The sequence below is a fragment of the Cebus imitator genome, unplaced genomic scaffold (genome assembly GCF_001604975.1).
Source record: "Cebus imitator isolate Cc_AM_T3 unplaced genomic scaffold, Cebus_imitator-1.0 Scaffold202, whole genome shotgun sequence".
Lineage (NCBI taxonomy): Eukaryota > Metazoa > Chordata > Mammalia > Primates > Cebidae > Cebus > Cebus imitator.
This window is the reverse complement of record NW_016107517.1, coordinates 4,112,710-4,136,409: the sequence shown is the minus strand read 5'-3', so window position 1 is coordinate 4,136,409 and position 23,700 is coordinate 4,112,710. Positions and strand designations below refer to the sequence as shown.

The 23,700-nt window shown below is 48.3% G+C and overlaps 1 protein-coding gene across 4 annotated transcripts; it reads right to left on the bottom strand.

Moving 5' to 3' along the window:
- On the bottom strand, positions 1-23,700 carry CHST10 (carbohydrate sulfotransferase 10). Of its 4 annotated transcripts, none has more exons than XM_017547936.2 (8): positions 23,563-23,700; positions 21,247-21,313; positions 14,830-14,960; positions 14,206-14,337; positions 10,238-10,329; positions 5,959-6,193; positions 3,582-3,687; positions 1-1,905 (listed from the first exon to the last, which is right to left on the bottom strand). In XM_017547936.2, exons 4-8 carry the CDS (start codon positions 14,303-14,305, stop codon positions 1,368-1,370), a joined length of 1,071 nt encoding a protein of 356 aa, XP_017403425.1. In that variant the 5' UTR covers positions 14,306-14,337; positions 14,830-14,960; positions 21,247-21,313; positions 23,563-23,700; the 3' UTR covers positions 1-1,367. The 4 variants fall into 4 exon arrangements, with proteins under 4 accessions (XP_017403425.1, XP_017403426.1, XP_017403427.1 ...); XM_017547937.2 differs by having other exon boundaries at positions 3-1,905; positions 14,839-14,960; XM_017547938.2 differs by having other exon boundaries at positions 3-1,905; positions 14,853-14,960.

Genomic DNA, 23,700 nt, shown 5'->3' with positions numbered 1-23,700 from the left:
TTAGGTTTGGCACATAAATTTTATTTGACTTTCACATTGACACATTCAGGAAACCATTCTGAGAAAAGGAAGGTGGAGGCCGCCTTGAAGCAAAGCCTGGCTCCCTCCTCCACCCTGGGCTCAGGAGCACTGTACAGTCTCGGGCTGGCACATACCACAGGAAACTGTCCCGGGTCTCAGCGGCCCTGGCTGTGGATGGCATCTGAAACAGTCGCTGTGGCTCTCCCTGCACCAGGGCCTACGTCGTTGCCAGGAATCGGCGCTGCTGGAGGCTACCTGGGCCCCAGGTTTTATTGCTGGTGAACTTGGTCACCCACCTTCCAGTCACACGGTCCAGGATGGTGGCGTGATCAGAATGGCTCTGGTGGTGCCCATTTTGCTGAGATGAAAGGAATCGATATGTGTAAACTACACTGAATTCTGTGATGCTGGCAAGTTGCCCCTGCTAGTCTTCAGCCCCAAGGGGAGAGCTCCCTGGAGGAGACAGCTGGAGGCTCACTGCTGACCACCCAGGCAAGGCAAGTCAGAACTGATGTGCCCGAATCTAAAGTAGCCTGAGCTCCAAGCCTAACCAGCCCTCCCATTCCTGGGCCATGTCCCTTGTAAGGCCCCCAAAGACATCCCCTTCTCAGGTAGAAAAAGCCTCCCCTCAATTCACTTTTTAAAATCGTATTTCTTGTGCCAAATGAAGTGGGCGCCTGGCAGACAGGTTCAGAAGTATGGACGAGCATTACACGGGTTATGGATTCTGAAAAGATGGACCCCTGGACACCACACCACCATCTGGCCATCGATGAGTGTCCACAAGAACAAAACAGTCACAGAAAGAATGCTTTGCCTCTACAATCACAGCAGCACCAAAACGAAGGCCAGAGGTGTCGTTTTACGCCTCAGATCTGATGCTGCATGCGTCTCTGATTTTGGCAGTCCCCTTGCTTCTCTGTCCCTCCTCAGAGTGCTGGGTGCTGTTCCTGTGACCCACCAGTGACAGGTGAGGCCACCCCCGACTGGCCAGGAGAGCCTCGGGGGCATCCCCTTTCTTGTCACCTGAGGGAAATGGCTCCTAAGCCTGTGTAATGCTTCCTCCCTGCTGGGCTCTCAAACTTTTCTACCCTCTGAGGTGCGCAAAGGCCAGCGACAACCTAACGACGATGGCAGGGGTGGGGGCAGGTCCTCAGAGCATCTTACATCCAAACTAAGTCCTAACAGTCGGGGTCTTGTGTCATATGCTGAGGCACTCACAGGCACATGGGAGACCTCAGGCATCCTAAAAGGAGGGATGTGGTGGAGGAAGGGTCATTTCTGGGCTCAGATCTCCACCTGGTTAGCCCCGGGACTAACAAAGATATCTGCATAGGTCTTATGCATTAGTTTAGCAAAAAATCTGGTTTCTGGTACCCAAAGAGCTTAAAGTCCCCTTCGAAACGTGCATATAGGCGTCGGATGTCTCGTTTGCTGATGCCCAGGAAATAGCGTTCCACCTTGGTTCTGTTATACACGGTAATGCCTGGAGGAATGGTCGGGTATGACACCAGGTGGTCAATGCCAGCTTCTTTTAAGATGTATGGAGCATCATCCTCCAGGGTCTCATGGTGTCCAATCACACTGTACATTATCTCACAGGGAGCGCAGAGCTCTACATACGTCACCCAGTGAATGATGTGGTCCCCAAACTGAAGGTCTAGCCATCTGTGGTTCGGATCGCCCAGGTAGCGCACAAAATCTTCAAATTGGATCCCTCGGGTCTCCGTTCGGTTCCTCCTGTATTTTCTGATGATGCCAGGGGCAATCTCATGCCTGTACCAAGGCTCAAACCGGGGATTGTGAACAAATTTATCCTTAAATGCAGAAATGAGTCTTTCGAAGGGATCTCTTACAATAAAAAACTTGAAGTATGTTTTCAATCTGAGGAAAAAAATGAACAAGAGGTTAACTTGCCGCCACAGGAGGTCACAGCAGAGAGGGATGGCGGGAGAGGGAGGAGTGACAGCAGTGCAGCACTGTGTATGGGCCCCTCACGGGCCGCGCCTGCTGGGAACGCATTCCACGTGTCTCTTACTTAATCTACTTCAAGATCCTGAGGATGAATCCTATTAGCCCACTTTGCAGGTGAGGAAATGGAGGTTTGGAAAACCTTACCTGTCCAAGGCCACAGTTCTCATTTAATCTATGTTCTGTTTTACTTGAATGATTCAAAACTTCAAGAATGTTTACAAATTTTGCTCCTGGGCAGGAAATCATAAGGGCAGGAGCTATGAATGCGTCAGGAAAAAAGTTACGTTAAGGGCATATTTTTAAAAATTCAATTTAAATTTGCCAGGGGAAGAGGGGCAAGAGATAATGGAGTGCCAGGCTTCACACTCCAGTGGGCAGGAGCAGGTCTAGGGGAGCTGCCAGCGGGCGGCAGCAGATCATGGTCCTGGGGAGGGGGGCGGCAGGAGTGACGAGGACGAAGACAATGACAACAGTGACATCACGGAGCACGGCCTGCTTACGACAGGCCAGAAACTGCTTTCTGTGCTTTGCGCATCTTCGCTCTCTGAGTCTCACAAAAGCCCCACGAGTGCTCAGGGTGACGGCAGCAGTCTTCACCAGGAGCATCTATGGTAAGTGTCATAAAGGTAGGCAGGTGCCATGTAAGGCAGGTAGGTGTCATGCAAGGCAGGTGGCTGCAGAGCCAGGAGGCAAACTCCAGCTGGTGACCTGACATCAGCTGCTGCTTCTCATCCTTACTCCTTTTCAGCCTTGCTCTCCCGGGCCACCTGAGAACTACTACTCAAGAACTTTCTCATTTATTAGCTAAGGACTCCATCCTTTTTTTTTTCTGCCCAGGCTAGAGTGCATTGGCAAGATCTTGGCTCACTGCAACCTCTGCCGCCCGGATTTAAGTGATTCTCCTGCCTCAGCCTCCCGAGTACCTGGGACTACAGGTGTGCGCCACCCTGCCCAGCTAATTCTGTTGTATTTTTAAAAATAGAGACAGGGTTTTACCATGTCGGTTACACTGGTCTTGAACTCCTGACCTCAAATGATCCACCCGCCTCTGCCTCCCAAAGTACTGGTATTACAGGCATGAGCCACCATGCCCAGCCTGGACTCCACCCTCGCTGTGATCAGGGGTTGTGTCTCTCTGCCCTGCCCATGCTGGGTACAGCCCACACCACCACTCCAGGTGCAGCCCCCATGGCAGGGGGCACAATGCCTCTGGGAGAACGAAATACTCAGGTCACTGCAATCCAAATCTTTTTCCTAAGAAGAAAAGATCATATTCAGCAAGCCGTCTATAAAGCTTTAGGAAAGCAGAACAAAGTTGGCTGCTCATTTCTATTAATAAAATTACATATCCTTCATGTTAGTGGACTGTGTGACCGTAAGGCTGGAAATTCTCAGAAGTGACTGGGAGTTCAGAGTCACCAAATGCGGGGTGTAGCTGCTCAGCTGCCACTCACCAATGCAAACCCATAGCCCTGTGTGGTCCTGAGATCAATCTGGCAAGTACAGAACTGAGCCTGGGGTTTTTCCCAAATTTCTTCTCAGGTTTACAAAAACTCCCCCCTTCCCTTTGAGAAAGCTGTTCTCACCGCTTCTGAATTTCTGCATCACTGAAGGAAGAGAGCCGAGGCAGGCCGTTCTTCTCGTGGTCATGCACCACATTTTCAGGGATCTCCTCAATGGAAGGAAAGGCTCCTGGGATGTAAACAGAAGGAAAGGCATGTTGGCTGCTCTGGTGCACCCCTTAGAGAAGGGCATGTCCTTACCTTGGCCCCCATGCTTCCCTGGAGTGTGCAACAAGCCCACCCCCAATATCCAAGTTTAGGTCTTTAAATTTCAACTGCTTCTGCCAGCAGGAAGAGAGAGTGAAGAAAAGCTTCTGGGAATCCATAAGCCAACTGGAGGAAACTGATGATTTCTGGGAGGAAGCAGGAGGGAGCAGGAGTAGAAATGTTGGCAGTGCCTACCCCTGGCAATGGACCTAACTGGGCTAAATCTACCATTAGAGGAAGATCGCTGAATGCAAACAGAATTCCTAACACCAGCAACACTCACTCTACTCTGAGACTGGGGGAAAATGCCAGAGAAGCAGGACTTTGGAACATCGTGCTGAGATGCCTGCAGCAGCTTCACAGCCCCATCCCATGGACAGGCTGAGCTCGCCCAGCACCTCATGCCCCTCAGCCCACAGTGGCTCTCAGGTACCCCTACAGCATCCCAGGCTGGCACGGAGCAAAGACCATTTGATGCTGGAAAATTCTGGCTAAGCTGTGATACATCTAAGACGGAGTCAAAAGAGGACAAGGCGTGCTGAGAAGGCAGGGCACTGCCAGCAGCCAGGGTGTGTCATCAGGGACCAGCGCTGGGTCCAGGCTGCTGAATGGAACTTGGGCAGGGGCCATCCTAGGGGTGGTTGGCTGAGCAAGTGTTTTCATTCTTTTCTCAATGCAGACAAATGGAAATACACTGTCAGTATGCTGAGGAGGTTTTCTCCAAGCCTCTGCAAACCTTAACATCCATCTTTGTGTTAATACTGTAGGGTTAAGATTGGAGTCCAGGCAGGGAAGAATCTGAGCAGTGGACACAGCCTTGTCTGTTTTACTCCTTCCTCCCCTGAGTATTTAAGGCCCAGTCCAGAACTCTGTGCTATGTGCTATGGATGTCTGTAAACTAGGTACGGGGGGAGCACTGCTCTCAAGGGAACGGCGACAGAACCAGCTCTGTGGGTTCACATATGGACACACTCACATACCTGTCCCTGTCTAGGTGTACTAGTGATGACCGAAACAGCCACAAGGACAACCCGCTTCTGTATTACACGACCCAGCAAGCCCACTCCCATTTCTATACTGTCCTCGTAAGTGGGTGTTCACTTCGTAAAGAATGCTGCTTCACACTGTGGTGGCTGATTTGTCAGCCTTTTGTATATTCCTTGTTTTCAATTTGATTTGCAGCCTCATTCTGCTTCTGAAAACCCAATATGCTATCCAATTACCAGGAAAGCACATTAATTATATGTGACAACCACAAGATGAGGTGCTGCTATTGTCTCTCCCAGTCAACCCATGTGAAGGCCAAACAGTGGCCAGCAGGGACCTCCGACTCTGCGGGCAGCATCAGGAGTGGTAGGCAGGGCATGGAGCCCCAGGGCCACCCACCCATGGTACCCCAAAATCTGATTCCTGATCCAGGAATCCCACTGCTGTTGACTGTAACTATCTCCTGTCTGAAGCTAAATTTCATAGGCAGAACCCATAATTATCAGGATTGGTTCAGACTAATTGGAATTTAAATAAATAAACATGTCTAAAAAGAGTAGTGAGTAATCAAAACTGCAGTGTATGAGGTCACTTTGTGATGATCTAATTTGCTCCCTAGCAAACACTCAGCTTTCCTGAAGCAAGCTGACTCAATCCTCTGAACACAGACGCTTAGTGTGAAATGGGGTACAATTTCTTCCTGCCCACTGGCACAGAATGCTTGGACTGCCGGTAAAGAGGCACCGGGCTCCGGGACGGGGCTCCCCTCCCAGGCTCTATGGTGTGGGCCCTTCTCACTGCAGAGAGGGCGACAGTGAGGCTTCCTGGTGGCTCAGTGAGGGTGGGGCCCTGGCGGACGTGGGACAGAGTGGGTGACTATAACCATTGACACAGTGAACCTGAAGAGAAGAAGTGGGGAGGTCCTAGGGGTGGACAAGGCGCCTGAAGTGGGGATCTGCTGTCACAGGCGAGGAGAGCTAGACTGTGGCTGTGTCCCTTTGAAAAGAATCGGTGTCTAAAAGAGCCCCACTAACGTAGAAGGCACAACACTAACAGGAAACAACAAAAGCAGGCTTGTCTGGAGGGCCACCAGTCCTTTCAGGAGAAACCAGCCCTCCTGTGACTCCTCCCTACCGTCCTCCCCAGCCTCCACAGCGCCGGCCATCGAGACCCTTCCCAGACGGACATTCAGCAGCCCCGCACGCACCGTTTAGAACGATCAGCACTTTCTTCCACTGGGTGTTGCCCACTTTCGGAGTCTGGCAGAAAAGAATCTTGTGCTTGTCACAGACAAATATTCGGTCCAGGACAAACTTGGAGACAGGAGTATGCGAGAGATTCTTCAGGGCCTCATCCCTGCAGACGTTTCTGATGAGTTCCAGGCGTTCCATGTAGACCAGGGGCTGAATGAGCCGGCTGTCTGGAAGCGCCTTCCCAGTTGGCTGCAAGTGACATGGAGCAGAAGAGGCCCAGGACCATTAAAGGAGGCAGGACTGAGTCAAGCACAGCCACTCCTGCTGGCCTATCCCTTCCTTCCTCTTTTCCTTCCCTTTCTACAGGTGACATCCACTGCCCCCAGCCCCCTCCAGAGGTCTCCCTCCGGGCCTCTCCACCAGCCTGATCGGCGGGGTGGGCAACAAAAATGAATGCAAGCTTGGTTCCTCGGACGTCTTTGGAGAAAAGTTTGACTTTAAAAAACAAAATAAGGCCAGGTGCAGTGGCTCATGTCTGTAACCCCAGCACTTTGGGAGGCCAAGGTCAGGGTATCATGAGGTCAGGAGTTCGAGACCAGCCTGGCTAATGTAGTAACACCCTGTCTCTACTAAAAATACAAAAAATAGCTGGGTGTGGTGGTGCATGCCTGTAATACCAGCTACTGGGGAGGCTGAGGCAGGAGAATCACCTGAACCTGGGAGGTGGAGACTACAGTGAGCCAAGATTGTACCACTGTACTCCAGCCTGGGCAAAAGAGCAAGACTCTGTCTTGGGGAAAAAAAAAAAAATTAAAAACCAAAACAAGAAGTTTGGAATCCTCTGGATAGGGGGAAATAAAGATGAAAAAGCTCAAATTCTACATGCTGGTCGATTCTTCACAGGGCCACTTTAGAACCTAAGAGAATATCTGTAACGTGCGAGGCCTTGTGTGTATGTGGGTTGGAGGGGCAGACGGAGATGAACCAGCACACACAGAAGTTGTTCAGGGACCCCCTGTCCTTGGTGAGTTAAAATCCCCTTGCTGCTCACACCTACTTGTTCTCCGGGGGCATCCTGAGGGCATTCCAGAATAGCAGGGCTGTTTCCCCCAACCCCATTCCATTAGCCCCCCTCTAGCTGTGGCCCTGTTTCTTAGCACTGTGATTAAAGGCTTCCGCTGCTACATCTATTTCTTAAAGCCACACAGAACTTCCCAAGATTTGAAAGCAGATGATCCTTCCAAATAATTGTATTGAATGGACCCAAATGTCCTTGTTAAATCTTTAAAAAAGCACTAGGCTTGCCAGGAAATCCATTTATAGGGTAGTTTAAAAACCTGTCGTCCCAGGGGACTGTGTCAGTTACAAAATGGGAAGGACGTAAGCCTTCTAGAACACACTAGAACCAGGACCCTGGAACTATCAGGATGACAAAGGTTTCCCCCTCGGCATCCCCCCACCCAGCTCTTTCTTCGGGGATCTACTGTAAATACACTTGCTTACACTCATGACCTCTGGCTAGGATGCTTTCAACCTCGTGTGTTTAAGTGAATTTCCTGGGATACCCTGGTGGCGGGAAGAATGTCCTGGGGTTCCTGACTGCCTGCTTTCCGAGATGAAGACACTGAGGAAGTGAGAGAGGCCCCTTCGCAGAATGGCCTCTGTTCCTCCCTATGGGGCATCAGCGGCTGCCCGCTTCCTGGGCTCTCCACCCACCACGGAAAACCAGCAGCCATGCCAGGCACTCTCCTCGCTCTTACAAGAATGGATCTCATTTGACCTCATTTCCTCATCCATCCCACCTTTTGCTCACTTATCCCAAAAGAGTCTGCCTTCTCCTCCCTCTGTTCCAAACTGAAACCGGATCATGGATAGCACTCAAGAGCAGCATGTCAGGGGAGAGCACCTCCCAGCAAATTTCCTTTAGAAAATGCAGAGAAAACTGCACTTTTAGATACTGCTTTTGAGCAAAGCATTAAAGACGAAGAAAAAAAATTCTTCTTCTAAGAGATGAGGTCTCGTTCTGCCACCCAGGGTGGAGTGCAGTTGCACAATCATGGCTCACTATAACCTCCAACTCCTAGGCTCAAGTGATTCTCCCATCTCAGCCTCCCAAGTAGCTGGGATCACAGGCACACACCACCATAGCCAGCTAATTTTTGTATGTTTTGTAGAGATGAAGTCTCGTATATTGCCCAGGCTGGTCTCGAACTCCTGGGCTCAATCGATTTTAATGCTTTAGCCTACCAAAGTGCTGGGATTACAGGCATGAGCCACCATGCCCAGCCAAAAAAAAAAGATTTCTTGTTCAATTGTGTCTCTGAACTAGCATTTTCTTTTTTCCCTTTGCAAATATACAAAACCGATTTAAAGACAGATATTATTTTCTATTTTCCAGCCAAACATTCAGCTACCTCATGCACAAAATAAACTTTTAAAGGTGAACTACAGAACCCGATCATGTTGATAAATCACTTTTCTTGTGAGAAAACACACGCTGAGTTTTAGTGTCACCTAAGGACACGTGGCCTCAAGGAGTGCTGACATCCCCTCTGACATCCCCCACTACCCTCACCTCGCATCTGAGTCTCATGAATATGAATGGGCCAGGTGGGAAAGAGAAGGGCACAGAGGGCACTGAGTTCAAAGCCCAGGCCCTCTACTCGCTATCCAGGGGATAGTGATCCAGTGAGCACAGTTCCTCGAGCCTTATATTTCCCAAATGCAAACTGAGAATAAAAATACACCTAAGCTGGGGATTGAGACCATGCCGGCCAACATGGGGAAACCCCATCTCTACTAAAAAATACAAAAATTAGCTGGGCATGGTGGCATGCACCTGTAATCCCAGCTGCTCGGGAGGCTGAGGCATGAGAATCACTTGAAACTGGGAGGCGGAGGTTGCAGTGAGCCAAAATTGTGCCACTGCACTAGAGCCTGGTGACAGAGGGAGACCCTGTCTCAAAATAAATAAATAAAACACACACACACACACACACACACACACCCCAGAGGGTGGCTCAGAAGACCAGTGAGATTGAAACCCAGTAAAGTACTCTGCAAACTGTACAGCACATTCAGGTGCAGTCTTTTTATCTGCAATGACTCCTGCAGGCTGGCAATCTCTCCGGAAGTGCCCTCCACCTGAAGACGGGGAGAGAGAGCACCAGGATGACCACCCTCTTCCTCACAGGGTGTGGAATTCTCATGGGAACCTTGTTGTGACACTTTGCCAAAGGCTTACCCTACCTTTGTTTTTATCCATCTAACTTTGCTTTCCTATTTAATCCATCCTATTAAAGCCACTCTCCTATTTTCCATAGTTTTTTTTGGTCTCGTTTCTGTAGCCCGTCCAAATTCTTTTCTTACCCTGGGATGCCTCAACCTAAAAGCAACATCTAGGCTGTCTCAGAGTTCTGCAGACTTGACCTCCATTCCATCAATGTCCTACGAGACGTAACCTCCAGCGGCATTCTACTCTGACTGGTGTATGCTTTCTATGCTTACTAAGTTCTAATTTATCGTCCTTACACTGTGAACCATGGATAGGAGCTGTCCCCATCTCTACGGCTTGATTCTGGGCTTACAAATATTTTTAGGGCTTGCTGTACCCATTTCATTCCTTTTGGCACAACTGCAACTTCAACCCTCCAGATCCAGAATGGGGGTTAGGAAGTGACAGGCCTTCCAGAGTGCACCCCTCATTCCAGCTGGGGAATGACTAGAAACTTCACACGAGAAGTCTGCAGAGAAAGCCACGGAGCCAGAATGCCAAGGCAGGTGAGGGCTGGGTGGAAGTCAGCAGCCTTGAGCTCTGCCAGGAACCCCATGGGACCACGGAGGATCTGCCTTTTTCCTAGGCTCAGTTCTCTCATCCATACAATTTGGAGGCTGAATTAGTTGCTCTGCTGTCCAGGGCCCCCTTTCATTCTAAAACCCCAGGGCTGAGTGAGATGTCTTCTCCCACTCCCAGTTTCCTCCTGACCCTGCCCAATACCCTTGGCTCCCCAGGTGAGGCTCCTGTTCAGCTGGTCAGGAACGTGGCACAACCAATAGTGACAGAGGAGCCCTGATGCACAGAGCTGTGAGGAGCACAAAAATAGATATGACCTGTGCCTTCCTCAAATGGAAATTAACAAAGTGAACTAAACATGGCAAAGTAACACAGGGAATGGCTGTAACGCGGACGTGATGACAAGTGGAACCAGCCACAAAGAAGAGCTCGGAGGGGAAGGCCAGCTCTCCGCGACAGGGGTGCCGTGTCCGAGGGGACAAGGACCTGGCTGTGCCTACCTTCAGTTCCTCAGGAATGTGCTTCTCTTCTGGCAACTTCCCCACTTCCGGCATGGTTGTCAGGAACAGAAGCTCCTGTTTGGCACTGTACACTGGAAGACAGAGAGGTTAGATGTCGTCTTTAAAAAGAAAAGGCACACAGCTGGATGGGACAGAGGCCCCCAGAAATAGAAGCTCTCAAAGACACCTGAATGCCTCTTGACAAAGCCACAAAAGCCATTCAACGGAGGAGGGCGGTCTGTCCAACAAAAGGTGCTAGAGCACCTGGACATCCACACACAGAACGAACCTCGATCCAAACCTCACACCTTATTCAACAAGGAACTGAGTGGATCACAGACCTGAATGTGAAACATAAAACCACAGATCTTTTTAAAAAACAGTCACGAAGAAAATCTGCCCCGTGAAAGCCCATTTGAAAAGGAGGAAAAGACAAGCTCTAGGCAGGGAAAAACTATCTGACCAAGGACTCGTACCTAAAATTTGTAAAGAACACCCTCAAAATTCAACAATTAAAAAGCCAACCAACCCAACTAGAAAACAGGTAAGACACACCCAGACATTTCACTGGAGCGGATCCACAGATGGCAAATAAACACATGCAAAGATGGTCAAGGCTGCAGAGACCTTTATATCACAGGCTCTGCCCTCAAGCAGCTCAGAACCGAGTTGATGGGCTGCCACGGAAAGCAGATGGGATGAGGACGTCAGCCAGGAGAGAGGAAAAACCAGCGCCTACAAACATAAACCAGGTCCACAAGGTGTCATTTTGAGTCTCACCTTATGATTCCATCACATTCCCACGGCTGAGGGGGACTGATTTCCCATGAGAAAGTCTAGTTACAACACCTGATCCTAGTTCAATACGACACTGAAATTTGTTAACTGAGGATAAATCATTGCCAAAAATATCACTGGCTCCACTGCTGAGCTGAACAGAAACTGTAACACCAAAAAAAGTAAATGTTGCTTTAAGCAGCAACTCAAGACAACCACGCTCTTCCTAGGGGCTCCAGTGGCAGGAGAAACCGGGAAAGTTCTGAGGCCGGCCGCATTTCCCAGAGGACAGGGCTGAAAAGAGCAGCCAGGAGTGCTGATGCCAAGCCTTCTCCAAGCCATTCCCAGGAAATGGAACTCCCCACTGAGGACACTATTGCGTCTGATATTTCCTCCTTGTGACACTTCACAATGGGCTTCTAGTTCATAATCAAAAACACCGTGAATGTGTGTGAAATAAACTCCAACATGGGAGAAATCTTTTATGGCCACGAGCTTACAAACCCCTTTGGGTTTCCTGTGCTGCCCAAGATCCAGGCTCCGGGACACACTCTCTAAAGCACAGTGCTGGAGGGGAAGGCTCCAGGCGAGACGCCCGCACCACCCCAGCCCGGGGTGCCTCTGCAGGGGCGGGCTCTGAGTGTTACTGCTCTTGATGCTTGAGCCCGGCTCCCTCCTGCACTGGCAAGACACCTGCGTGTCAGCTTGTGTCCTGCATCGAGAACTCAGCCGGCGGACATCCACCTTCAGGATTCTAACCAGGTACTTTGGGACAATTAGATAGCACCCCACGTGACTGAAGCAGGCTGCGTAGTGCTGTGGTGGCCACCCCAACTGCAGAGGGCCCATGACAGAGGATTCTTGCTGAGTTCACTGCATACCCTGTGGTCAACAGCATCCTCACCACCAGCACCCGCGCCTTTGGGTCGGGGCAGCGATCCCATCTCAGTGACCCAGCACCCACACACCACACCACATCTCACAGGGCAGGGGAAGCGCCCCCTTCCACTCGCCTTAAGGCAGCCAGCTGGAAGGATCTGGCAGGCAGTATTAAGGACAGCTGCAGAGCTCCTCTGCTGGTGTAAAATCCAAAAGCCCTTCGTCTTTCTTCATAGATTTTATCTTCTAACGCTCCCTACTATTCCTTTTCTCCTCTTCACAAAACCCTGTTCCATGCCTATGCTTTGCTTTTTTTCTAACCAGGCCCACCTCTGCTTAGCTTCCAGATCAGTGTCTACACTGAAAACACTCAGCACGAAACTTGATATATCAAAGGAGAATGAGACCTCATTTATCAGATGCTGCTGGGAAACAAGATGTTCTTTAGAGGCCACTGTGCTAGATAATAGTAAAACACAAAGGCACACGTTTTATTTAACTATTATTGATGGAAGTCTGCTAAAATGTATTACATATACTCCTTTTTTAAGAAAAATAAACCATAAACAATTTAATCTCATGCCCTGCCTTTTGACTGCCTTCTGTACCAGGAGATGACATTTAGGAGAATGCCAAGTAACACCTATTTCTTACTCTCAGCAGCTGTTTCTCTTCAATTCTCCAGCTAGGATCTACACCTGCGCTTCTCAACTTGTCCCCACGCCCAAGGATTCTCCTTCACTGAGTCTCAAGCAGCAGCAGGTTTGCAAAGTCCCACAGGTGATTCTGAAGTGCTGCGGGGATGAGAACCACGGCTCTAGGGCTTTAGGAGGGAACTCTCAGTGGCATGTCACTGTGCTGAATCTGCCATGGAAATGTCCAAACTGTCAAACTGAGATCATTGTCTCACATTCCAACAACCCTTCAAGAATCGACCCTTTCTCTGCTGACCGAACCCTGAGTCCCGGGTGTGAGCTGTCATGCTGACACCTGCCCAGATACTTGCAGGTGTAATACCATTCCTGAGGCTGTGCAGACCTCACAGGTTTCTCTCAAGGGCTCCTGGAGGATAAGGTGGGACATGTGATGACTGCCAATCAGGGCCCAACAACTGTCACAGGGAGAACCACCAGGTGGACTAATTTCAGGGTGTCCCTCTTTTCCCTGCAGACCTCCCTCCTAATCTTGCTGTCCCTCTCCAGACAGGGTGAGCCAGAGAGAGGATGGGGAAGGAGTTATAGGGCACTGTGCAGTCCTTGACACAGCCAGGGGCATGCCTGGGAGCTCTGTGGGGTGGAGCAGGGGCCCATTCCCCAGTCACACAGATAGCACAGGTCAGTGAAGCCTCCAGAAGAACTGCTGGCACAGAGGCATCTCTAACTGCCCCTTCCCAAGGCTACCATCGGCAGGAGGACACACAAAGCATAGTGCAGAGTAAAGACGCTGTGCCCACCATGTTCCCCAGTATCTCCCCATCAGCCTGATGGGCTGGGCCAATCCACGGCTGGATATGAGGACTTCAATGACTCCATGTGTCTGGCCTCCTCATGCCTGGCCACTGAATGAAGTAGCCTCGGGGCTGGAGGGCAAATCACACACCTCCTTGCACATACACAGCACTCCACAGACCATGGAGCATCTCACCATGCTCAGGGCAATCATGGGCAGTGCTAGAGCAGGCAGGGTGTCCATTTGGTGAAAGAATCATTGTGGTGCAGATAAGCAAACGACAAGAGCACAAAGTAGAATCAGCGTTCTGAGACCCAATTTGGCGCTCTTACCCATCCTCATCTGAATGCCAATGTTCAGTAAAGAAGAGCTAAGAAACCCTCTAAGACAACCTGAAGACATACATTTAAATGACCCCCCTCCACTGCATGCAGGGTGACCTTCAAACATGTGGCCACCACATGGGCATGCCGAGCAGTCAAGGCTGTATCTCTCATGATGACATGAGGCAGAGAGAACTCCCAAACTGTGAGCCTGAGAGGCACCCTGCTGCAAGGCATAAGGCCGCTGTGCTACTGGGAGGCAGCCCTGCTCCTTGCTCCTCAGGCACTACCCAGGCCTCAGCCACAAAGAGCAACTTCCTTCCTCCAGAGGGGTGCTTGAAAAGACCCTCCAGCCCCTCCCACCCCACCTCCCCTCACATCTCTGTAACATGAAGGACTGGAGGCCACGACTTCCAAGGTCCCTGCTGGCATGAAAGTCCTTTGACTCTGTGACAGAAGTCACCTGTGCATGTACCTAGGAAAAGTGTTGCAGCAAGGTTTGAATTAGCCAAAATTCATTCCACCACGAAGCATACCTACCATCCGGGTCTTTAAAGGTCAACGTGATGAACTTGCTAGCCACCATGAACATGAAAATCACCCAAAAGCATGCGGCCAACAGAAGCCACTGGTGGTGCATGTTGTCACACTGCAGCCATTCACTGACTCTTCCTGGAAAACACAAGCAAGATGCCCCTGCTGCTTACAAACACATCAACTCAACAAAGAGGAACGAAGACAGCAGATGAGTTCAGTCAGTAAGAATCAGCACAAATATTTCCAGTTTTTCCCACTGCTACAACAGATAGTCTGACTTGGCATTTAACTTAACGTTTCATATTTAATTAATGATATTAAATGATCGATTTAATAATAAAATCACATTTAGAACACCCTAATGGAGAGACGTGATAATGAGAGAAGACCGCCTCTGTTGTATTCTCGGAACACATTTGCCCCCTGACTCCTGTTGGGGCCAGGCTAAGGTCCCAATGAGCTCCCACGACAGCCTGCCAAGGACTAGGCCTTAGCTGAGGGTCATTCATAGCAGGCAGAAGCCATGCTGGGGCAATTAGGAGCTGGCTGTGTTTAAAATTTAGACTGGCTGACAAGATGTAGCCACACCTAGAGAAGCTCTAAAAAAGCAAAGGAATGAACACTCACGCTTCTCACCTCTGCCCACTCACCAGCAAGGGCCTGGGCAGAACACTGAGGGGGGTGTTTTTCATGCTATCACAGCCCGGGAGCAACACGGGGCACGTCAGTCCTCAGCCTGGCACAGAAGCCACACTCTCCTGCAGGGAGCACAGAAAGAACCAGGAAGTCACTGTCAGTTCTTGGCAGGTGACACAAGGATGTGTGTTTCATTTCATCTTTAACACAGTGCTTCTTCAAGCCAAAGCTCTTCACGAACAGACCCGACCCTGGGCTGAGCTGGTTCCCACCAGCTGACTGAGGCCATCCTTCACTTCTTCGTGGAGGGAGAAGTGGTCCCCTCAACACGGTGCTGATGGCAAATAATTTCCTAACCCCGTGTAGATCTGAGCTCCATGAAGACCCAGGTAAATCACTCTCCTCCTTGTTTCAACATTTACATCCTAGAATCTCACTGGAACCAGGCATCTGAAATGCAAATACCCTCCATGACACACCCACCACGTGGTTACCCGGCCACACCTGAATATAGCCTGCAGTGGGGAGCTCACCACCTGCCAAGCCACCTGGGCCTTTTCCAAATGCCTCCCGAGCCACCCTCAGGTGCCATGTAAAAGACTTAGTGTGTTTCCTGGGGTCACCAATAGGGTTGCCTGATTAGACAAATAAAAATACAGAATATCCCCCAAGTTAAGATTAAATTTAAGATAAACAATATGTAACTTTTTTAGTATAACCCAAATATTACATGAGACATACTTATAATCCCCTCCAAAAGCGGTATTTTGTGCCCACATATTAGGCCTAGTGTGCTTCCTAGGTTCCCCAAGTCGGGTTGGACAAATAAAAATACAGGATACCCAGTTAGGTTTAATTTCAGTTAATCTTTAGTATAAAGTATGTCCTAAATATTGCATGGGATATACTTATACTAAAAAAACAAAACAAAACCTATGTGTTGTTTTCTGAACTTCAGATTTAACTGAGCGTGTTGAGAAACATTAAGTTTTCCCTGCCCTCATGGCTCCTTTGTGGAGGATATCTTTTAGTTTGTAATCAGTGGTAGGCAGGTAATAGCTGCCTACTTGGTAGAATCTTGAGTTATGTGTAAATATAAACCACCTGTGTATTAATGAGAATCACTTGTTTAAGAGCAAATAAATACGTGGATGAACGTCTGCTCAGGGCCTTCAGTCTGGAGAGCTATCAGCCCTGCAAGCTCTCAGGGTGCTGGTCCTCTGGATGGATCCACCCTGTTGTACTATCTGTGTGTCTGCCTCTCAAATACCTTCAGCACCCTTGGGTGAGGGTCTCCTGACCTAGCTGGTTCTCGGTAGGAGCGTACTGTGGTTTATCAGCACCACCACCCAGCAGGGGGCATGCCAAATTCCTTGGAAGCCAGCTATCCTGTCTCCTGGCTTCTGCCACTACTTGTCAGAGCAGCACAAAGTAAAGAGCCCCAGACTTGGTTCAAATCCCTGCTCACACCCGTTAGCTCTGTGACTCCGCAAGTCACTTAACCTCTCTAAACCTCAATGTCCCATCTCTAACAGAAGGCCCTCCTCCTCCCAGGGTGCCCATGAGGATTAAATGTAGACAAAAACCAGACAAAAAACCAGTACCTGCCTGGCCTGATTGCAGACCCCCAGTAATCATAAACTGACCAAACCCTTGGCATTCTCTGTGATTTTCCAGCTTAATCTACACCCTTCTCAGTGTGGTCTGCCCCAAGAAGAGAGAAAAAAACAAGACACACTCTCATTCCAGCAACAGCTAACTTTCCTTATAGAAGTTACTTCAGGAGGCAGGCTGCCCAACCCTCTCCGAGGGTCTCCAGTCTTTTTCAAGTATGAAGCCCCCTTTCAACCTCAGAATATTTCTCTAATCTCCACAAGCAGTTCCATATTTAATATCCATTAACTGAGACTACAAAACAACCAAATGCTACAAGGACTTCAGTATTGCTTGTAAACAAAATGATATAAACCACAGCATGTATATACATTCGGATACACTTACTATTTAAAACACATTGACTGGGGGGTTAGGAGATCATGCTAAAGTCCAAAACACATTTTCATTTTCAATAAAACCCTATGCTGAAAGGCAGGCCAATTACATAGATCCATATCCAAAGTGTCAAGATATACCAGTAAACAAAAAACACACGCTGCAGGATGGAATGTTTCATCCCATTTGTTATAAAAATCATGTATGTATAAAATATATATGATTACACACACATACAAACATACATATATGCAATACATAAAATAAAATCATGAGAGGATGGAAAGAGGTCTTTTTGTACTTTATACAATTCATATTTAAAATATTTTCAATAAGCATTTTTTTTTGAGGCAGGGTCTCTCTCTGTCACCCAGGCTGGATGGAGTACAGTGGTGAGATCTTGGCTCACTGCAACCTCTGCACCCTGGGTTCAAGCAATTCTCCCGCCTCAACCTCTCAAGTGGGTGGGATTACAGACATGTGCCCCCACGCCCAGCTAAGTTTTGTATTTTTAGTAGAGATGGGGTTTCACCATGTTGGCCAGGCTGGTCTTGAACTCCTGACCTCAAGTGATCCACCTGCCTTGGCCTCCCAAAGTGCTGGGATTACTGGAGTGAGCCACCGCACCCGGCCTAGTTAAAAATTTAGAAAACTGGCACTTGTTCTGCAAGTCACGCCCTACATGAGCCAATCAGAACCAGTGAGACTACAGCCCCGTCCTCTCTCAAAACACCTCCTTCCCCCAGGTCCAATATCTCTACAGTTTACAAAATACAGTGCTCAAATGTGAGTAGTGTGTATGTGCGTACACATTTAAGGACAAAATAACCTAAAAATAATGACTTCAAGCTCATTATTCATTATCCATATCCAGTGTATTCATTCATCCTGTAGAACAGCTGCCAACGATAGGACCCTGCATCCCTAACCAAACACATACACAGATCTCGTCCTTACAGAGCTTGTTGTCTAACAGGCCCACAGGAAGGAAAGAATCTATCTCAGGAGAGGTTCTTGATGAAGTGAGAGGCACAAGGTGCTGTGGGGAGAAGAAACAAGGGGATGTATCTTGGGCAGAGCAGCCCAGGCCAGCAGTTACCTAAGGTGAAGGGCGGGGTTCCAGGCCAAGGGAACAGCCCCTGAGTAACTAAAGGCAGGCTCATGTGGCTGGAGTTCCAGGGCACAGGCAGAGGCAGATGCAGGCCAGACAATATGGGGCCATCCAGAGCAATTATGGTCTTTTCCTTGCAAGCAATGGGAGCTCCTGAAGAGAGTGTTACATGAAGACAGGTGGTGATGTCATGACCTGATTTAAATTTTGAAACAATTTCTTCGGCAGCAGAGTCAAAGGTGCAAAAAGCAAATGTCCACTCAACAACTGCCTGGTCTCAAGGTCATTTTCATTCATGGAGGAGGGAGAATTCTAATCGGGCACAAGCAACCCCAGCTAGGTGCTCCACACCTCATCCTCTCTGGCTCTGGCTCTAGAAGCCAGCAGATGAGCTAGAAGGATCCACATTACCTGGTGTGATGGGTTTTGAGCGGTGTGCCCAGCTAAGTGTGGTGTCATTTGCTTCGCAATTACATGGGTTCTGAATCTAGACATCTACCTGATGGTGTCTGGCTTTATGTCCGGGGCAGTGGATCACAGCCCTGGCTGGACACCTGAGAAACTCTGAAGAAACAGAGTGACACCCTGGCCCCAAGAACACCCCAGCCAAGACAACACAAATATCTGGAGGTGGTACCTAGGCATTTTTTTAAAAGCTCTGTTCGTGACTCTAATGAGCAGCTGGGAGTGAGAACTGCTGGTCCAGGACCTCAGCCCTTTTACATTTTAATGCCCACATGAATCCCCCTGGGGATCTTGTTAAAATGCAGACTCTAGGCATTCTGGCAAAAATGCCATTCTCCCACCAACTCCTTCCATCTTAAGAAGGAAAATTGGCAGCAAAAAAGCATCTAATCAACGAGAGTCTATTGATGCTCTGAATTACGAGCATTCCAAATACACAGTTAAGAGGTTTAATTAGAATCTAGGACCTTCCATCACTGCCTTCAGCTTCCTCTCCTTTCCAGCTCCCCCATCTACGGGTAACTGGACTCTGTAAAATTAGGCTTTGTCTGACTTTGGAAAACAACACAAAACTCTGCCTCCCCCCCTTTTTTTTTTTTAAAGAGAGGCATTCCAAATTCACTTTGCCCCAGCTCTTCTAAGACTGCCCCATTCTCTGCACTGTTTCCTTGAATACTGAAGTTCGCATGGGGTTTGCCTCCTGTCTGAGGATGGCACCGCCAAGGCTCACTATTTCTGTCTACAAGGGGACTGGGGCCTGACATGAAGAGTAGTTCCTCAGGGCTCTACCAGGGGCTGCTGCTCTCCCTATAGCCAGGTGACAAATGGCCTATAAAAAGCCTGACATTAGTAGGCCGGGCACAGTGGCTCATGCCTGTAATCCCAGCACTTTGGGAGGCCGAGGTGGGCGGATTACCTGAGGTCAGAAGTTCGAGACCAGCCTGGCCAACATGGAGACACCCCCCCCACCACCGCCCAGAACCATCACTAAAAAAAAAAAAAAAAAAGCCTGATATTTTCTGTAATTAACTCCCCTTTGCTCAAGGAGCCAACTCCCAAAGTGCCTGTTGAGCTAATGGTGGGAGTGAACCCGAGCTCCACCAACCCCCCATCCCCGCACACCATCCAGTCATGGCGCAGGCCCTGAACAGAGCCTCCCTAACCCCTGGAATCTGCACATCCATCTTCAGAACTTTCCTACTTCCAGTCATTCAATGGGATTTTCACGAGTCAAGATGTCAGGATCTGAAACTAAGCCAGAGGGTTTGGTTCCTCAATTCAACCCACAAGGCCGAATTGGCAGCTGAAGAACTAAAGGCCTGATGGGGAAAGCAGGGTCAGGGAAGGAAGAATCTACAAGAAGCCCTAATCTTCCCCCTTCCCCACTTCTAAAATAAAAGAAAAACAGCACACATTTTACATGTTTGTAATTACTAACAATGGAAATGCTACTATTACCATCTCTTGATGCAAATCGTTCCTCCCCTGCATTTTGAAAAGGAAACTTGTGAATTCATTTTGCTCAGCTGCCAATACCATTCCTGCCAGCAGCTTTTCCCCAAGTCTGAGTTGTCATCCAGAAGCACAGCGCCTTTCTTACACTACTGACAAGTTTGCCACCCACCTGCCAGGCCCCACTTCTAATACACGTATTCACTTATTAAAGGTTCTGAAAAGTCTCATGGTAAATAAGCCCGCTTCACTGTTTAACCAGCCTTTTTCCAGATGTTCTTTCATTCAGCAATATTTACCAAAGTCCTTCTCCAAGCCGGGGCTGTTCTACACCCTGGGGAGACAGCAACACACATTCCCTGCTCTCACAGTGCGTCTTTTTAACAGATAATCATGGGCCATAAACAAATCAAGTAATCAATGTATAGGATCAAGCCAGATGACAGGTGCAGTGGCTAATCAACAAGGGCATGGGTAGGATGTTGAGAAAAGGCAGGACACAGTGTGGGAGCAAGCCATGCAGACCTCTGGGCAAAGACTGCGGTTTAGGTCCCAGAATTCCAAAAGTGGCAAGAAGGCCGGTATTCCCCATGCAGAGCGGGCAAGCTGGGACAGGAGTGGGTCAGATAAGGAGGCCTGTCTATGGCCCTTTACTGACACCACCACTTCATACACACACCGGGGATCACGTCTCCAGGGCTCAACTTTTAAAACACACCCAGACTCTAGAAACTTCACACAGAAAACAACCTGGCAATGTACAAGGAACCGGTAACCTTTCAGGAGAACGACAGAAGAAATGGGAACTAGACAGACCAGGGCTGCAGCAACAGGGACATTTCACCGTCACCCTGAGCATGTTCTGAACTGCAACGCATGACCCTACCAATAGAATAACTAAATTACAATTTCACAATGCAGAGTGTCTATAAAGTTCTCTGCATGCCACTGAGATTTTCAAATTCATCGTAAAGGCTTCTCTCAATCTGCATTCAGAAATTTCCTTTGTTTTCTCTGTTGTCATACTTATGATTTACTGCCTTGGAATGATTAACCATCCTTAGGAGAATGAAATCATATTCCTAACTGTCCAGTGAGAAATATATCAGCACTTAAGACAGATTTTCATGAGCAATAATAATAATAATACACAGCAAACACCTGGTATGAGGCTCACTGTGTGCTATGCACAGTTCTCAGCAGGTACTAACTCATGTAATCCCAGCCTCAGAGCATGCACCTATTATCATATTTAAGGAAACGTTTCTAAGCACACATTTACATAGTCCTAATCAACAGTTTAAAATCTGCACAGGCAAGAAAAAAGGCAGTAACAATACTGAATGGCATGCTCAAGTAACTTGTGACTCACATTCTCCTTCACGTACCTTCTGTGGCCTGGGGCTCACATTTCCTTGCTGTTTCCCCTGAACTGAGGTTCTTGGTTCCTCGTCACTGGATAAGAAAAAAAAAAAAAAAAAAAAAAAAAAAAAAAAAAAAAAAAAAAGAAAATTACAAGATCAACTTACTTAACACAACTTGGTTTATACATGAGAAATAGTTAATCACGTTGATGATTCAAATATATTTGGCAGAATGCGTCTCCTACAGAGACAGGTTATATTTGGATTTCTTGGTGAATGAATATTCTAAATGTACCAAAATCACTAGCTGTTTAAAAGACTCCTCCATGTAACTTAGTGTGAAAAAGGAATCATTTTTTTGTAGCAAAAATAATCAAATCCAATTATGCCTGTTTCACATGTTTGAAATAGGTAAAAGATTCCTATATAAAATGATCAATTCTTCCAATGCAAAATGTTCTCTGGATTTTGTATTCCTTACACCTTCAGCACCTGGGAAATTCTAGCCAAATATCATATCTTAAATAACTGGAAACAAGCCAAATTCATGGAATTAAAGAGATCATGGATTTAGGAGAGCTAGCAAAATAAGCATACAACTCAGTTAACATACAGTACCGCCCCAGCTGACTGGGACACATGCAGCATGGTCTATCTCTGCTTCAAGAGCTCAATGCTAAAATTAAAAGCAATTTCCCATTATGTCGATAGAAAGATTAAGCTTTACATACAGTCATTCATCACTTAACAACAGGGATACTTTGTGAGAAATGTGTCATTAGGTGATGTTCTTCTGCAAACATCAGGGTGTCCTCATACAAACCTAGGTAGTACAGTTGACTACACACCTAGGCTATATGGAATAGTCTACTGCTCCTGCGATACTAGCCTGCACTGCGGGTACTGTACCGAATACTGTAAGCATCTGTAATACAACAGTAAGTATCTGTGTATCTAAAATTAGACAAGGCAGAGTAAAAATAAGGTAGTATAGTCTTATTGCATATGTGGTCCATCATTGTCAGAAACATCATATACGGCATTTGATGGTCCTCACATCCAGGTTTTCCAGGCATGTATGAAAAAAAAAAAAAAGAACTCCTGAGTTTCTGCAATCTCTAAGGTCCTGCAATCACCTCTCTCCCGTGTCTATTCCTGGCTCTCTCTCACATTTTTATTGGATAAACTCTTCAAACATTGAAAAATGATCTGACTATAACTGCAAGTTGCCTGTGATATTTACAAATTATTTCCTTTCCTTTCTCGGTTTCCCAAGCACTCCGATTTTCATTCCAACAAAGGAATGCATTTTCCGCTCAGGTATTTCTTTGAGATTGTATTCTTCAGGGTCAAGAAAAATTCTGAATTCAGAATTCCAATTCTGAGCCAAGATGGACTAAACTCTAATTCTAATGGGGAGGAAAGGGCAAAGACCACTTCTCTCTGTGTCTTTTCTTTTGAACCCAGTCACTGAAAAGAGTGAAGGAGGAGATGGTTGGTGATCAGGGTGCCAGAGCTAAACTGAGCTGCCTAATTTTAACAGCATCTGAGACATTTCTCACTCTGGCAGTTTAAACTGAGCAATGAAATAACCCAACTCCACGGCCCAAAGCCCCAGACTCTACTTTTCAGACGACATGAATGAATGAATGAATGAATGAATAAATAAATATTTTTAAAAAACAAAACGCCTTTATGACAGTCCTGCTGCTGGGCTAACCAGAACCTGGCTGCAATGCTTTTCATTCACTGCCCAGCCCTTTCCTGCCCCAGACGTGGAAAGCAAAAATGACTGTTTTTGGAAAACCTGGTTCACCTTCCAAGCCAGAAGTACAGAACTGCATGCCTCAACCTCCAACTTCACCAGGCCTCCTAACAGTGAAGATCAAAGGCTCAGGGCATCCCTGAGCCCCTCAGCAGGGAACGTGCATTCCCACCCCTGCTTCCCCTCGCACCGGGGCTGCACATGCTCCTTCTGCCCTGCCCTCCTCTGCATGCTCCTTGGACCCGAGCGGAACCCTTTCTTCCTCTCTCCATCGCCAATTACAAACGCAAATTCTCAGCCAAGGATGAAAGAAGTAAATTGTAGGCTCGCCCAAGTATCAATATTTCCTCGTCTCACAGCATCCCGCACAAGGACGCCTTCTTATTGCATAATTGACGCGAGGAAGGCTCCTCGCGCTACTCCCGCGAACTGGGGAGGTCTTCAAGTCGCCAAAACACACCGGGATGTGGCTCGCCAGGACAAAACCCCCGGTTCTCCGGTGTTTCTGCGCGCCCCGCGGCGAGGGCATGGGCCCGGGCGCTGAAATCCACCCGCCTGCGCGTCCCCGAGCTCACCCTGCTGGAGCGGCGCCAGTTCGGGTCCCCAGGCTCCTCCCCCGGCCCAGGGGCGCAGCGCGGCTCAGGCCTTACCGGGCCTGCGGGCGAAGTGCTCGGGTCCCGACGTCCCAAGAGCGCGGGAGGGCCGCCCTGCCT